Consider the following 15,091-nt stretch of genomic DNA (forward strand, 5'->3'; position numbering starts at 1 on the left):
GAGTGGAAGACCGCCTTTGTCACGCCCACCGGACACTACGAGTATCTCGTCATGCCGTATGGCCTGGTCAACGCCCCCTCCGTATTCCAGGACTTTATACACGAGGTGCTCCGGGAGTTTCTACACAAGTTCGTTCTGGTATATATCGATGACATCCTCATCTACTCCCGGAGCTTGGCCGAACATCGCCACCACGTTGCGGAGGTCCTCCAACGCTTACGGCAATTCCACCTCTTCCTCAAAGCTGAAAAGTGCTCCTTTCACCAGCCCTCTGTCCAGTTCCTGGGGTACGTAATAGATCACAGTGGCATCCGGATGGACGAGGGGAAGGTCTCCGCTATTCAGTCCTGGCCCACTCCATCTTCAATCAAAGAACTCCAACGCTTCCTAGGTTTCTCCAACTTCTACCGCCGGTTTATCAAGAACTACAGCACCATCGTCAGTCCATTAACCAACCTACTCCGTAATCAGCCCAAGTCTCTGTCCTGGTCCCAACAAGCCACCAACGCCTTCGAGACCCTGAAAAGAGCCTTCACCACCGCTCCCCTCCTCGTCCACCCCAATCCAGAGCTCCCATTCGTTGTGGAAGTGGACGCCTCCACCACCGGAGTGGGAGCGGTCCTCTCGCAGCAGCAGGGGACTCTAAGTAGGCTCCATCCATGCGCCTTCTTCTCCTGGAAGCTCAACCCGGCGGAGGTCAACTACGACATCGGTGACCGCGAACTCCTGGCCGTCAAGCTTGCCCTCGAGGAGTGGAGGCATTGGTTGGAGGGGGCTACTCATCCTTTCCAAGTCCTCACTGATCATAAGAACCTTGAATATCTGAAGGCTGCCAAGAGACTCAACCCGCGCCAAGCTCGCTGGGCCATGTTTTTCTCAAGGTTTAATTTCTCTATCTCCTACCGTCCTGGTTCAAAAAATACCAAAGCCGACGCCCTGTCTCGCCTCCATTCTCCTGATGAAAAACCTGAAGATCCTGAAACAATCCTGCCGGCGTCCATCTTCGTGAACCCCATCCAGTGGTCCGAAGAAACCATTCCCTCCTCCAATGCCTCCACACGCGCTCCGCCGGGTTGCCCCCAAGGCTTGCAATACGTCACACGGCACGTCGCACTCCACTCCTACACAATACCCACTCTTCACTTGGCACTGGTCACCCGGGGGTCAATGAGACCATCTCGTTGCTCAAACAACGCTTCTGGTGGCCCAACATGGCCAACGATGTCAGAAGGTACGTGCAGGGCTGCAGGGAGTGCGCCATCTCCAAGAGCCCACGCCATCTTCCCACCGGCAAGCTCCTACCTCTGCCCGTTCCTGAGAGACCCTGGTCACACCTGGGAGTGGACTTCGTCACAGATCTCCCTGAGTCTGACGGTAACACATGCATCCTGGTGGTGGTAGACAGCTTCTCGAAGTCCTGCCGTCTGATACCCCTGGAGGGTCTACCTACCGCTATGGCAACTGCTGAGTTAATGTTTAATCACGTCTTTCGTCATTATGGAATACCTGAAGATATAGTCTCCGACAGAGGACCCCAATTCATCTCCCATGTCTGGAAAGCCTTCTTCTCGCTCCTGGGTGTGACCGTCAGCCTGTCATCGGGATACCATCCTCAGTCGAACGGGCAGACGGAACGCAAGATCCAGGAGATAGGCCGCTTCCTGCGTTCCTTCTGTCACGGCCACCAGAACTCCTGGAACCAGTACCTGGGTTGGGCCGAGTATGCACAGAACTCCCTCCGCCAAGCCACAACTGGACTGACACCCTTCCAGTGCGTACTCGGCTACCAACCCCCACTGTTCCCCTGGGATGGGGAACCTTCCAACGTCCCCGCAGTCGACTACTGGTTCCGGGAGAGCTAGAGGGTTTGGGACTCAGCTCATCACCAACTGCAGAGAGCCCTGCGCAGACGCAAGACAACAGCCGACCTTCGGCGCTCCGAAGCTCCAGTGTACCAACCGGGGCAGAAGGTCTGGCTGTCCACCAGGGACATCAGGATGCGTCTGCCCTGCAAGAAGCTGAGTCCCCGTTTCATTGGCCCGTTCACCATCATCCGGCAGATCAACCCTGTCACCTACCGTCTCCAACTCCCAGCACAGTATAGTAGAATCCACCCTACATTCCATGTGTCACTGCTTAAGCCTCACCACCCTTCTGTTGTTCCCTCCACAGAACCTGACGTGGCAGCCGCCGAGCCCCCTCTTCCACTCATCCTGGAGGACAGCACAGCTTATGTGGTTCATGAAATCCTGGATTCACGGCGCTGTGGTGGTCAGCTCGAATACCTCGTCAACTGGGAAGGCTATGGCCCCGAAGAACGCTCATGGGTCCCCAAGAATGATATCCTTGATCCTATCACCCAGACAGACCTGCCCCACGCCCGAGAGGAAGACCACCACGACGTCGGGGTCCGCGGCCCTCAGGAGCGGGCCGTGGGAGGGGGGGTACTGTCACAGACAAGTCAGGTTCCACCTCACTCCCTTACCCACGCACTCAATCACCAGCATACTGATCACCGCCACCTGTGACTCATCAGCACCACAGTCAGCACCAGTACAAAACCACCACACTCACACACACTCACTGTCCGGTCTTTTTTGCTATACCTCAAATGTATGCTTACCTTTAGGACTCCCAACGCCATATCTACCTGCTCCAGACGTCTCCTCCAGCTCCCTTGTCTCCTGCTCCTCGTGTGTACTTACCTGCTTGTGTGTGTGAGTGTCTCCGCCAGCTCCTTCCATCAGTTGCATCTACAAGACAAAATCAGGACAGTATTATATTCTCTTCATCTCTCATCTTCCCATTATCTGCTCACCATCACCCAGTGCTCTGCTTATTGTTAAATAAACTTACCTGGATTGCTATTATCTCTGTCTCCGTGTCTCTGTACCGTAACAATGTTCGCATATACATACATTTTGTTCTGTCAGAAGTAAATTAAAAAAATAAATAAAAAAAAAAACACAGGACAAAACATATTTTGACAACGACATTATCAGTTATTAATGTTTCATTGGTTCATCTCTTTTGTTTTTGCATGTGTTCATAATTTCTTTGTACTGTATGTCAGTCTGGCCAAAAAGTATATCCCTAAAATGTGGCATGTTTCATTATTACCAATAAAAATGGACTCCATGCACAACTATGCAATATGCTTATACAATATATTTGAATATATGAAAAAAAGCGTGAATATGTCAGTACACCACAAATAAAAGGTTTGTTAGTGCACCATTAAAGTCAGCATGAAATGAAAATTAATTGCATGCTATATATCTTATTGTGAACAAATTATCAGCATAAAAGTTTATTTATTAATTTTTAAAGGTTCTGATCTCATAATATTTAATCAAATTATCATAACTGAAGCTTCTCTCGTGACATATACAGGATATATATATATATATATATATATATATATATATATATATATATATATATATATATATATATATATAATGGCTTTATAATCTTTCATTAAAATATATTATGCACCTCTCAAGCCACTATTCTTTTCTGCTGACTTCCACTCTGGAATGAAAGCTCATTCTTCACATCTTAATCAATTCCCAATGGATAACATCAAGCCTTGCTCTATTTTTTCTCTCTCTCATTGAACATCCTGTTTCACTCTAAAATACTGTATGGGATATTATGGAATTGAGAATTGTGAACAAAGTTTCATGTCACTTTAAAGGGTTAGTTCACCAAAAAATGATATTTCTGTCATTTGTTGGTATTCGGACGTAAACATGGAAGCACTGAACCGCGTTCAAAAAGTATTCTCGTCACTTTATAACATTAAGGTTGAACCACTGTAGTCACGCTGATTATTTTAAAAATGTCTTTACTTTGAATGATGGTAATTACGTTGCTTTCTATGGGGGATAAAAAAAAAAACCAAACAAACAAAAAAAACTTTGGATTTCATCAAAAATATCTTAATTTGTGATCCGAAGATGAACAAAGTTCTTTCAGGTTTGGAACGACATGAGGGTGAGTAATTAATGACAGAAGTTTCATTTTTGGCTGAACTAACACTTTCAGAACAGTGATTATGAGAATACATCTCACCGTTGTAGTTTTCACTCTGCCGCTGGGCTGTGTACAAGTCCAGCCTGATTTATTTACTAACAGGTCACAGCCTTCATCCTCTAGACAGGGCACCATGTCACACCACTGCTTGGTCTTCACAATACGAGCTGTGGATCAAGACCAGAGAAAAGGTTAAGATGATATGATCAGGAAGCACAAAGCACAAATACAACAATATGCAGCCCCCAAAAAACTTCTGGACAACGTATGAATGTCTTTGCATTAGACAACAAAATATGAAACCCAGTGTAATTTATTTGAAATAAAGACAACACAGGTACATGTTTCAAGACAACATACTTAACAAAACACTTGGTATATCAGTATAATCAATTATACAGTGATCACAAAATCAAAATAAATTTTGGTAGCCCCTAGACATCCCTAGAGATATAAATGCCCCCACTTTATGTGCCCTGTCGCCAACTCTGGGAACATATCAATAGTTAATGTCAAGTCAACTGACTTCATATATCCAATAAAAATCACATTGACAGCAGTTGGTAATCATACAACACCAAATACTATAGTACAATATCTAAACCTTTTCAGACTGAATGCATCACTTTTGATTCAATTTCTTGTTATTTAGCAAGAAGCAAGTGTCAAAGGATTTAACTTTTCAACCCATCAGAGCTGTCCCTGCCTGTCAAGTATAAAAGAGGTTACTGTAACACACTAAAATACTAAAATGTTGAGTATGACATAAAATGATACATCACCCCATGGAAGCAACTTACTTGCTACAGGAACATGAGAAAAGAAAAACTGTTTAATCCAAAAGGATGGTCATCAGTTTAAAGAAAGGTTTGTCACAGATTTCTCAAGTAGATGTATTGGAGGTTCATCATGGATGATCATTTTTATATAAAAGTAGGTCACTTTAACATACCAGCATTAGATTTAGCCCCTTGGGAGAGACAGTCACAGTTCCTGTTTCACAGGATAATACAATACAGGGCTGTCTCTTATTTTTATTTATTTATTTAGACATTATAATCATATAGCCATTATTTAGAAATTTATATTTAAAACTTTTCATGCCCTTCAAAATGTATGTTATGTATGAAAATAGGTTTAAATAACTTTAACTGTATTTGGCTATGTATCATAATATAGAACCAAAATTAAGCAAACATACAAAGTTACAGTTTCAGGAAATAACCTAATACAGAGTATGTTTATGCAAGACAAATATAATCAAAGTTGGATATGAACAGTCATGTCTGATATTTTTTTAGATCCTGAAATGATTACAAATTTATTAACAATATATAATAATTTTATATGCTGTAACTTCAAAAATATTATTTTTCTTTTGAGAATTAGCAAAATATTAGATTACATGCGGAAATCTTGACCTTCACTCAAAATACCTTGCTTGAACATATGTTCATTTCTTCCTGTGTGTAAAACTAAAAATTCTTTCTTCTTTTTTTCTTTCTGCAGTGTTAAAGATGGAAGATAATTAATTCAGTCAAGATGTTTTCCTTTTGCCCATTTGATTGACAGTACATAATAACATTACATAAAGACAAAATGTAATTGCCTTCCACTACACATATCAACATCAGTTAACTTCATACAAATCAAAATGTCTGATCTATTTTCTGAAAAAAGAAATCACATCTGTCAAAGCAGCATAAACTGCTATTTTTCTGCTGTTTTACTTTGTTTATTCTTATATGTCTCTTGCCATCTCTGAGAGCAATATCTAGAGGCAGGAAGAGAATTAGAGTAATCAGAGTGCAGGATAATTACTTGCTGATTTGCATTTTTGCCACTGAAGACTCTTTTGCAAATTTCAGATACCACAAGGAGACAAAAGGGGGCGCAATCAGGCCTAATTGTAGGTTCAATGGTGGAATTTAATGCGACAGTAATCAAGACAGCTGAGCAGCTTAAAACGTTTGCTTCGGTGATGCTCAAATCTTGCTATGGATAGCAGAATTATCCTTTTACACATCTGCATTAGCATACATTACACCAACTAGCAACCACACAGTACATTAGACTAACTAGAAACCAAAACAGTAAACAAAAGCAATTTACATGAGTCATGGCCAACGCACACACAATGATTCAGAAATGCAGCATTAAGCAAAGCATCCAAAAATTTACATTTTGTTATCATTTACTCACCCTCATGCCATTTGAAGCCTGACTTTCTTTTTCTGAATTTTCATAAATCATAAAGGAGGAAACTTTAAATAATGTACAGGTCCTTCTTTTACATACAATTGCAACAAATGGAGACTGGAGTTTTTGGAGCTTGACCTTTATCCCACAATGCAATGTGCTCAAACCTCCATGTCCAGTGTGATGAATGAGCTGAAACAATCATCTCTGGGTTTGAATCTTTTTCTCGAGGCATTATTTGATTTGATTGGAATATCAAAATTTGAAAGGTACTATAATCTATGGATTGACACACAGAAAATGTCCCAACTACAAGAGAGTTATCATTGGAATAGATTTTCTGTGACATCATACCTGTATCTGTGACAGCCCTGGGCTTGTTAAACAGAAAAGAACAATTAGCCTTTCGCCGAGCCCCGCCCCCCTTAGTTACTGTTGCTTTGTCCGACAAGCCGTGGCGCTGTCACTCCACACGCAGTGAAAAATACATCGCGGAACAAAGAGGATACTGACCACACATCGACAGACAAGACAGAGCAGGTTACTTATGATATTAAACAAAGTCCCAGCTTTCAAACCGTGTAGTTATTAAAGAAATTCAAACAATGAAAAACGTTTTGTTGCTCTTTAATGTGTCGTGACCATGGTCGTGACAGATTGCTGTAGATCCTCAGCTCAACCGCTCGTAAAAACCGATCATCTCTTCCTATTAGTCCATGAACATGAGAATGAATGTTGTTTCAAACGCGGAAAGACGTCAATACACACCATTTTTCAAGTTTAACTCCACCGAGGTTAATCTTTTAACTACTGCTTTGTCGGACAAAATGGCGGATGTGGCGTTCTGATTGGTTAGATCGCTTGTGAATCAAACTCCCGGCGAAAGGTCAATTGAGAGTTGGATGCTATTTTTCAGCAAAATCAGAAGAATTTGAAGTGCTCTTTGCCCTTTTGAGTATTCGGGTTTGCTGACATGTCTTTTGAAGGGCTGAGATTTTAGGTAACACTTCATTTTAACATGACCTAGACTTTACACATACTCTACTTATAGAAAAACATGCATTAGTTATGCATAATTACAAGCAAACTAGCCCTTAACCAGACCCTATCCCTAATCATAACCCTATAGTAAGTACATATAGTTAATTCATATCACTCAGTACATTGTTGACAACGTGATTCTAAAATAAAGTGTATCTGGATTTTGGAGGGGTTAAAAAAACAGTATACCAGTTGCCAGTATAACTTTGTGATCCCTTTAAAAAAATCTAGATTTGTGCACTGATTGCTCATAAAATGCAATTTCTTTCTCCAAACTCCCAACTCACAAATGATGGTTCTCCAAAAGCTAATCAAAGTCAGTTAAGAAGATGAGATTGGAAGTGTGGGCTGCACAGATGCCCTGCCCTTAAGATCAAGGCACACAATGACAAATCTGCTCTTCTCAAGAAAGACTGGTTAGTGTGGACCATGCCTCAAACCCAAAAGCTTTCACATGACCTTAAAAGCTCATTTCAGAGATGCACAAAGCTGGAAAAGGCTATGAAAGAATTGCTAAAGACCTGTTAATTCACTGTAAAATATTTAATAATTTAATAATTCAGGACTTTTGCTATTCTCCTTAGGAGCAGACATCCTGCAAACATCATGGACAATCTTGGCTCTACCATGAAAGTCTTTATTGAACAAAAATGGCAGTAGGAAACCATGGCTGCCAAAAATACTGAAGCATGTCTCAATATGGATGTTCAACAACACTCCTGGAAATCTTGTTTGGACAGTTGAGACAAAAGTTGAACTTTTTTGGCAAAAAATGCACAAATATTTGTTTAAAGGAAAAAGGGCACTGCACAACAACAGCAAAACCTCTTCTCAACTGTGAAGCATGTAAGTAGCATCATGGTTTAGAGCTGCTTTGTTGCCTCAGGGTCTGGGCACTTCACACTGAATTCAAACAAGTATCAAGACATTTTACAGGAGAATACTACAGAAGTTATTGGGTGATGCAACAAAACAATGGCCCAAAGCACAGAAGTAAATCAACTAAAGAATGGCTAAAAAAGAAGAAAAATGTGTTTTCCTGAATTCTGACCTGAAGCCAATTGAGATGCTGTGGCATGACCCAAAGAGGGCTGTGCTAACAAGACAGCACAGAAATATTGATAAACTGTAACAGATTTGTGGGGAGGGATGGTTCAAAATTCGCTAAAGCAGCTACAGAAAACATTTGTTGGACGTTTCACTGCTAAAGGAGGATCTACAGGTTTCTAGGGTTAATGGTTCACTTACTTTATCCAACCTGCACTGTAAATGATTACTTAATGCATTTAATGAAAATGTAAAAAGTGTACTGTTATGTGTTATGATAGTTACATCAGACTGTTTTTGTCTATAATCATAAGTAAATTGAGTAATACAGAAATTCTGATATTTTCGAAGGGTTCACAAACTACTGCATATGTTGCCGTACTGTGCGCTGGACTTCACCTTTTATTTTAATGTGACAAATTAACTACAACTGATGTTATGTATCATGTATATATCATGTAATACTGCTTATTGAAACTTTGTTGCATAATGCCACATACTGCTATTTGAAACTTAATTGTTGCATAATGCAAATCTTTCACTTACTATTATTTTAAATAGTAGTAATAGTATTTCTGTGCAGTATTTTTTAGCTTGTAGTCCACCTAGTAGAACCTTAACTAATATAACATTGTGTTAAATACAAAATAACTTCTTAGATGAAAACTGAACACCACTTGAAGAAATAAGCATGCAATGTAATATACAACTGTGTATAATGTGTACTATTTAAAACAAAACAAAACAAAACAAAAAAATAATAAAAAATAAGCAGGCGGAATATATTACACTCTGCACTCTGTAAGCAGTATAGTAGTTTTCCATTCCGAACATAATCTCTGTTCTTGGATGTCAATGCCTTAATTACAACATTGCTTGGGCGGAAACTCATGCAGAATTGGTAATGGAGAACAGTGCGATCAATTTAATACGGTAATATGCACTCCTAGGCAGTTTGGTGCCCGGCAATTTGATTGAGATTGCCCATTAGCACAAATTATTAATCCAACTGAACATAAAAGGAAAGAATGCTTGCTCAAACCCACCCAGACCACACGGCATTTAAGAGAAACCACATTACACGGTGCATGTAATCACAGTGCCCATAATCTGATGTCATACATCACTGACATGCTACTGTTGCCAGTTAATTTGAGCTATTGCAACATTTTAATCAATTTCCTCCAGGGTCACAACTTCCACAATGGGCCGTTCAAACTTCCAGACACTTTCCGTCGGTGTGTAACCACTCTCCAGGTGTGAGTAGAAGGATTCAAGGACAACTTGATGTTATAAAATAAAAACAACCTGGATGTAATCTGCCTCTGGGATGGGGCTAGACGCACAGTTCATCTGGAGGCGATAAGAGAAGGTATAACATCATTACACCCACACTGGGACACTCATCTTGTTGAAATGCTTTATCACACTCACGTCAACAGCCATGGAACCCTGGGTAATAAATCTTATCTAATGCTGTAGAGAAGCAAGGTCTGGCAGGAGAGAGTAGATATACAAGACGGCAAGAGCTCAGCCAGATCTTTGCATTTTAAAATGTGTGGAATCTAGGTATAGCCATCTGACCTAAAACAGTCAATAATAATTAGTATTAGTCAGTAATCTAGTCAGTTTCTAGAGGAGCTTGGAATGGCGGCCATCTGAAAGGATTGATGTTTAGGAATTTGATTCATGGTATGACGCTTCAATACATATGAAAGAACAATCACACATGGCATTTCTTTAATAGCTCAATTGTTCTGATTAAGCAATGACAGCAATTAAAATAAATGAAGACATTTACAGACTTCTGCTTAAGAAATGACTTTCTCCAGAGAGAGAGGGAAAAAAAGACCTCAGATCACACATGTATCTCCTCTAGAGTTTCAAAAGAGATTAACAATTTCTCAAACTTTGCTCGTTTGCCAGAATAATAAAAATCCTACCGTGACAAGAGCCCACTGAGGCAAGCATAGTGAAAACCCAAGTGCAGTTTTTAAGTGCATTTTTTTGTTTTTAAGTACTTTTTTTTTTTTTTCAAAACTTGTACAAATATAAAATAAACAAAGACTTGGCTTGACTAGGGTTGATAGGGTTGCCACCTTCAATACAGAAAAATAAGGGACGCCAGCCGCAGCGGGGGCCACACCTTCGGGGCCACGATGACCGGTTTCACTGTTTGGATGGTGTTACTGCAAACAATGACAAATATTTTAGCCAAAATCTTTGTTCACAACAAATGAGGATTTACAATTTGTTTAATTTATAATTACTAAGTTATGGATCTGTTAATTTAATAAGTTAATAAAATATGGTTCACATCTCGCAAGTTCCCCCAAAAGCTTATTTTTTGTATTGAATGATGCAATTATTTAAATTGGTTAAGCATAACAAATATTTGTTTATTTTATTCACATAGGTACTATATTTTGATTAAATATGTATTATATATCTTATCTCTTATTAAAGTAATGCTTATGTGTCTGACTGTACAACTTAACCTTAGTAAACAAATCCTACCATAACATGATTAATGTACATTATTAACATTATTTCTTAATAGGCAGCATATGAAATCTAATGTTATCAATCAAAAACTTGAGGTAATAAAAAAAAAATAAAACATCTATACACTATCTGCCTCAGGAGAGAACCAGCGAGGCGGCGTCCCGCCCTTCTCTGACTCTGATTGGCCGTGATTCACAGCCCGTGAACCTGAAACAAACAAATCAAACCATGATGGCAGCGAGTATTACCCAATCACGGGCAGAATCAGGAAGTGTCTTCACACAATGCGGATGGGGTGATTTGCATGGGATGCTGCATAATATGGACCTATGTAAAATATGGGACAAATCGCGTCCCATATTGATTTGATACGGGACGCGTAATTTTGGCTGTGAATACGGGACGATTCTGTATTTCACGGGATGGGTGGCAACCCTAGGGGTTGAGAATGAACATGGCCTTAAACTCACCAAACAGCAGTACATAAATAAATATAGACAAAAAAAAAAAAAAAAAGAGACTAATGACTTACAAGGAACAACCAAGAACAATCAGACAATGAACCAATGACAAACAGAGCAGAGTATCACATGACTAGGGCTGCAACGATTAATCACGATGAATCATTTGCAAAATAAAAGTCTGTGTTTATGTAATATATATGTGTGTGTTCTGTGTATAATAATTATGTATATATAAATACATACACATTCATGTATATATTTAAGAAAAATGTTATATTTATATATAAAATATTTGTGTTTATATAAAATATAAATAAATATATATATTTATAATACATGCATATATTTCTAAACTTTATACCTGTATGTGTGTATTTATATATACATAATTATTATACACAGAACACACACATATATATTACGTAAACACAGACTTTTATTTTGCAAATGATTAATCGTGATTAATCATGCAGCCCTACAAGGGAAGCACATGGCAGGATACATGAGAACAAGAGAAGAGGCCTGTTTGACTTCATGCAGCGGCACAAAGATAGGCTGCCGCCTGACAAAAGCAATGCATTCTGGTTAGAAAATTTGTCTGACTTTGATCGGTGCCATCAAAGTATTGCAAGAGCAAAAGGAGACCAGCTGCCTAGGTCAGGAGCTGCAGTTGCTCAAAATCGGCTGCAAAAGCCTTGATGACGACACATTTTATTCCCACTGTTCAGATTCTGTCATGACAAGGATGATGTGTTATGTGTTTTTTCATGTATTTAACTTGATATTGAATATCTGATATTCAAAACATGGGAATTTCAATCACATCCACTTCTTTGGCTACAATCAACACAAAAATCGCATGGTCTGCCATGAATGATGTTGGTTCCATACAGAAAGCATGAAGCATCTGACCTGACGGCTGTCTCTGTACTCCTCCCCCACCGCCAGATCTTGAAGGCCGGTGGGAGGCTAGTGTAGTTCATCTCGAACAAGCATTATCCTTGACAGACCAGGAAACATGACTATGCCACATTAAAAAATAAATGACATGAAACATGAACAAAACCCCACTCCAAACGTGACCCTTACTATGAACTCTAACATCAGGAGAAATATTGGAGAAAATGTTGCAACTTAAATGAAACTGAGAACTCCAAACTATAAACAAGCAATGTCTGAGCGATAAAATCTTCCTCTGGGAACTTTGCCAGGATATTTATGAATACTGTCACATCATATCCGTCAGTACAGAGTGCAAATGCAGTAATAGATTTCTATAGACAATATAGGGCTTTTCAAATGTAATTTATGCTAAATTAATTCATAAAATTGTACTGTAATTATGACTTTTCTTTTAGTAATGACACTTCAGAGCTCTTTTCTAATTCATAACCTAATTTCTGGTTAATAATTAATAGCAGTGCATTAGACCCTGTATCAGTTTTGTAGTTTTATTCAAAGACACAGTGCCTCCATGCTCCAGTGGTCTGGTCCAGTCTTGGGTCCCTCAGCCTTGCTCTGGTGACAGGAATGCGCATGTTCTCCATGTCCCTGGCCAGATGCCCATCCTTTCTGCTTTCATGCATTAAGATTCGCAGCAGCACCGCTGCGCAGTAATGACAGCTCAAAGACCCTTTTAAGCAAATTTAGTGTGTCTTCATTTTTGCACAGGCGTTCCAACATGGCATGCCATTGTCAGTTCACTCTATCCTCTCCTTGTGGGTCATTGCTTTTTATTTCTTTTTCTCTTAATCTCTCTTTTCCTTGTCCAATCCTTGGTGTCAACTTTTTCTGGTTAGAATAGCACAGTTAGCCCCCTGCTAGTATATGTTGTACTACACTATTTGGTGGCAAAGAGCATCTTTCTCCATTTTCCCATGGCTCTAGAGTCATTAGTCATATGGCATTTAGGCTCAGGTGACTAGTTTAAAACAACTTGGCAGCAGAACGGAACACCCAAGAGCCACCATAAGCGAAGAATGTAGATTTTCACAATCCAATCAGTTCCTCGTATATACGACTCCTTCCATACATTTTTCTCATTGAAAATTCTGTTCACTCACACAAAGAAAATGTGTTAGAAATACTGATCTGATTCATGTTTATTTTACAGCCCAGTCTCATTAGAAAAATATACCTGTGTGAACATTTTGAAAATGAAAATACATAGCGCCATGTATGTTTCTGTAATGAGGAGTCAGAAGCCATGGGATCTATGTGCATCTTTATTGTAGACAATCATAGAACAACAGGCAAGGGTAAATCACTGGCAACAGCAGTACCAATGTAACAAAGGGACTGGCACAGGGTCGGGGCAGGCAGTAAACAGAACAGACAATATCCAGATAAACAAGCAGAAGGTCAGATGGGCAGGCAGCAAGACATCGTAACAGTATAAACAATCCAAGGTTGTACATGAAGAAACAATACATACGAAAAAATGCTCATAAATGTCAGCCATGGCAAAACAAGGCTTTGCAGTGTGTGTATGGGAGAGTGCGTGTTTTATAGTCCACCGGATGGGGATCAGGTGAGCTCGTAATCAGCGTCAGGCAGTGGGTGATGGGAAATGAAGTCAAAAAGAGTTAGTACGCCGGTGATAGAGCCCTCAGGTGGTGATCGAATTTGTGACAGTTTCAATGTGAAATATACAGAGCCTCGCACATGACATTAAATTAATTGCACAAAAATTAAATTGTGTGCACGATTTACTAATTTGTTCCCTCAATTTACTAAATCGTGCGCATGATTTACTAAAATGTGCGCACGATTTACTATTTAGTTCCCTCGATTGATAAATCATGTGCATGATTTATAAATCGAAGGAGCGAAATAGTAAATCGTGCGCACGTTTTAGTAAATCGAGGGAACAAAATAGTAAATCGTGTGCTCGTTTTAGTAAATTGAGGGAACGAATTAGTAAATCAAGCGCACAATTTAGCCTACTATTTTTCCCCTGCATGTCGCTGAAAGCATGTTCAGCTTTTTTCCAAAACAGATGAACGTAAAAATGCGTTTTCATTATGTTGGTTTTATACGTATCACCGCAGTTCTGATTTGAAATGTCTGGTAAGTGGTGCTAAAAGTGTAATGCTCTATTACATTTTAAAATAGCGGACCACCAACACTACACCTAAACATACCGAATAGTGTAACAAAAGCAAATGTGACATAAAAAGCATTCGTAATCAGGCCATTTTAGCTTGTTTTGATCTCTCATCTTTGAGTTCTTTTACCCTGACTCGTCTTTCACAGAATTCGTACCCAAGGCTTCCTCTTCCTAAGTACAATTCCGTACCAGCTGAGCTACCAAGCAAGCTTGTTATGTCAGAAAAGCGAAACATATTGAGCTGGTTAAGCGATGCAAAGTCCAAAATGTATTTGTTTACAATCCAATCACTTTGGTAAAAAATGTTTTGAGATCAAAACATAATACAATGCAAGGAGACGTGAATACAAGTCTTTATTAATCCATAATCTGACCCTGTAATCATAACTGTGTATGAAAACGTTTAAAAGTGCTTGCTGTTTTACTGCCTCTAGTGTTCATTTCTGTTGGAAACTGCAGTGATATGTACGTATTGGTACGTATTTTGCGACTTGCAAAAAACATTCCCACAGGTACGTCTTTCCATGAGACCAGGCTGGGATTTTAGGCCTGCCTGGACTGAACTTCACATTTAGAGAAATCGGTAACACTTTACATGTCAATTAATGGAACTTTGTTGTAAAGTGTTACTGAAAAATCTAATAAAATGCTAAGAAAAATTGTGAGTTGTCAAAAGTCGCCACTACAC

General features: G+C 39.7%; 1 protein-coding gene across 1 annotated transcript in view; it reads right to left on the minus strand.

The window, feature by feature from the left end:
* Positions 1-2,493: 2,493 nt before the first annotated feature.
* The window catches only part of tafa5a (TAFA chemokine like family member 5a), a 153,460-nt gene continuing 140,862 nt past the window's right edge, over positions 2,494-15,091 (minus strand). The window contains exons 3-5 of the mRNA XM_067393126.1: positions 4,078-4,205; positions 2,624-2,753; positions 2,494-2,522 (exon numbers count right to left, since the gene is read on the minus strand). Of these exons, the coding sequence (XP_067249227.1) occupies positions 2,494-2,522; positions 2,624-2,753; positions 4,078-4,205 (287 nt within the window). The remainder of the gene's footprint in view (positions 2,523-2,623; positions 2,754-4,077; positions 4,206-15,091) is intronic.

Source organism: Chanodichthys erythropterus, chromosome 8 (assembly GCF_024489055.1).
Source record: "Chanodichthys erythropterus isolate Z2021 chromosome 8, ASM2448905v1, whole genome shotgun sequence".
Lineage (NCBI taxonomy): Eukaryota > Metazoa > Chordata > Actinopteri > Cypriniformes > Xenocyprididae > Chanodichthys > Chanodichthys erythropterus.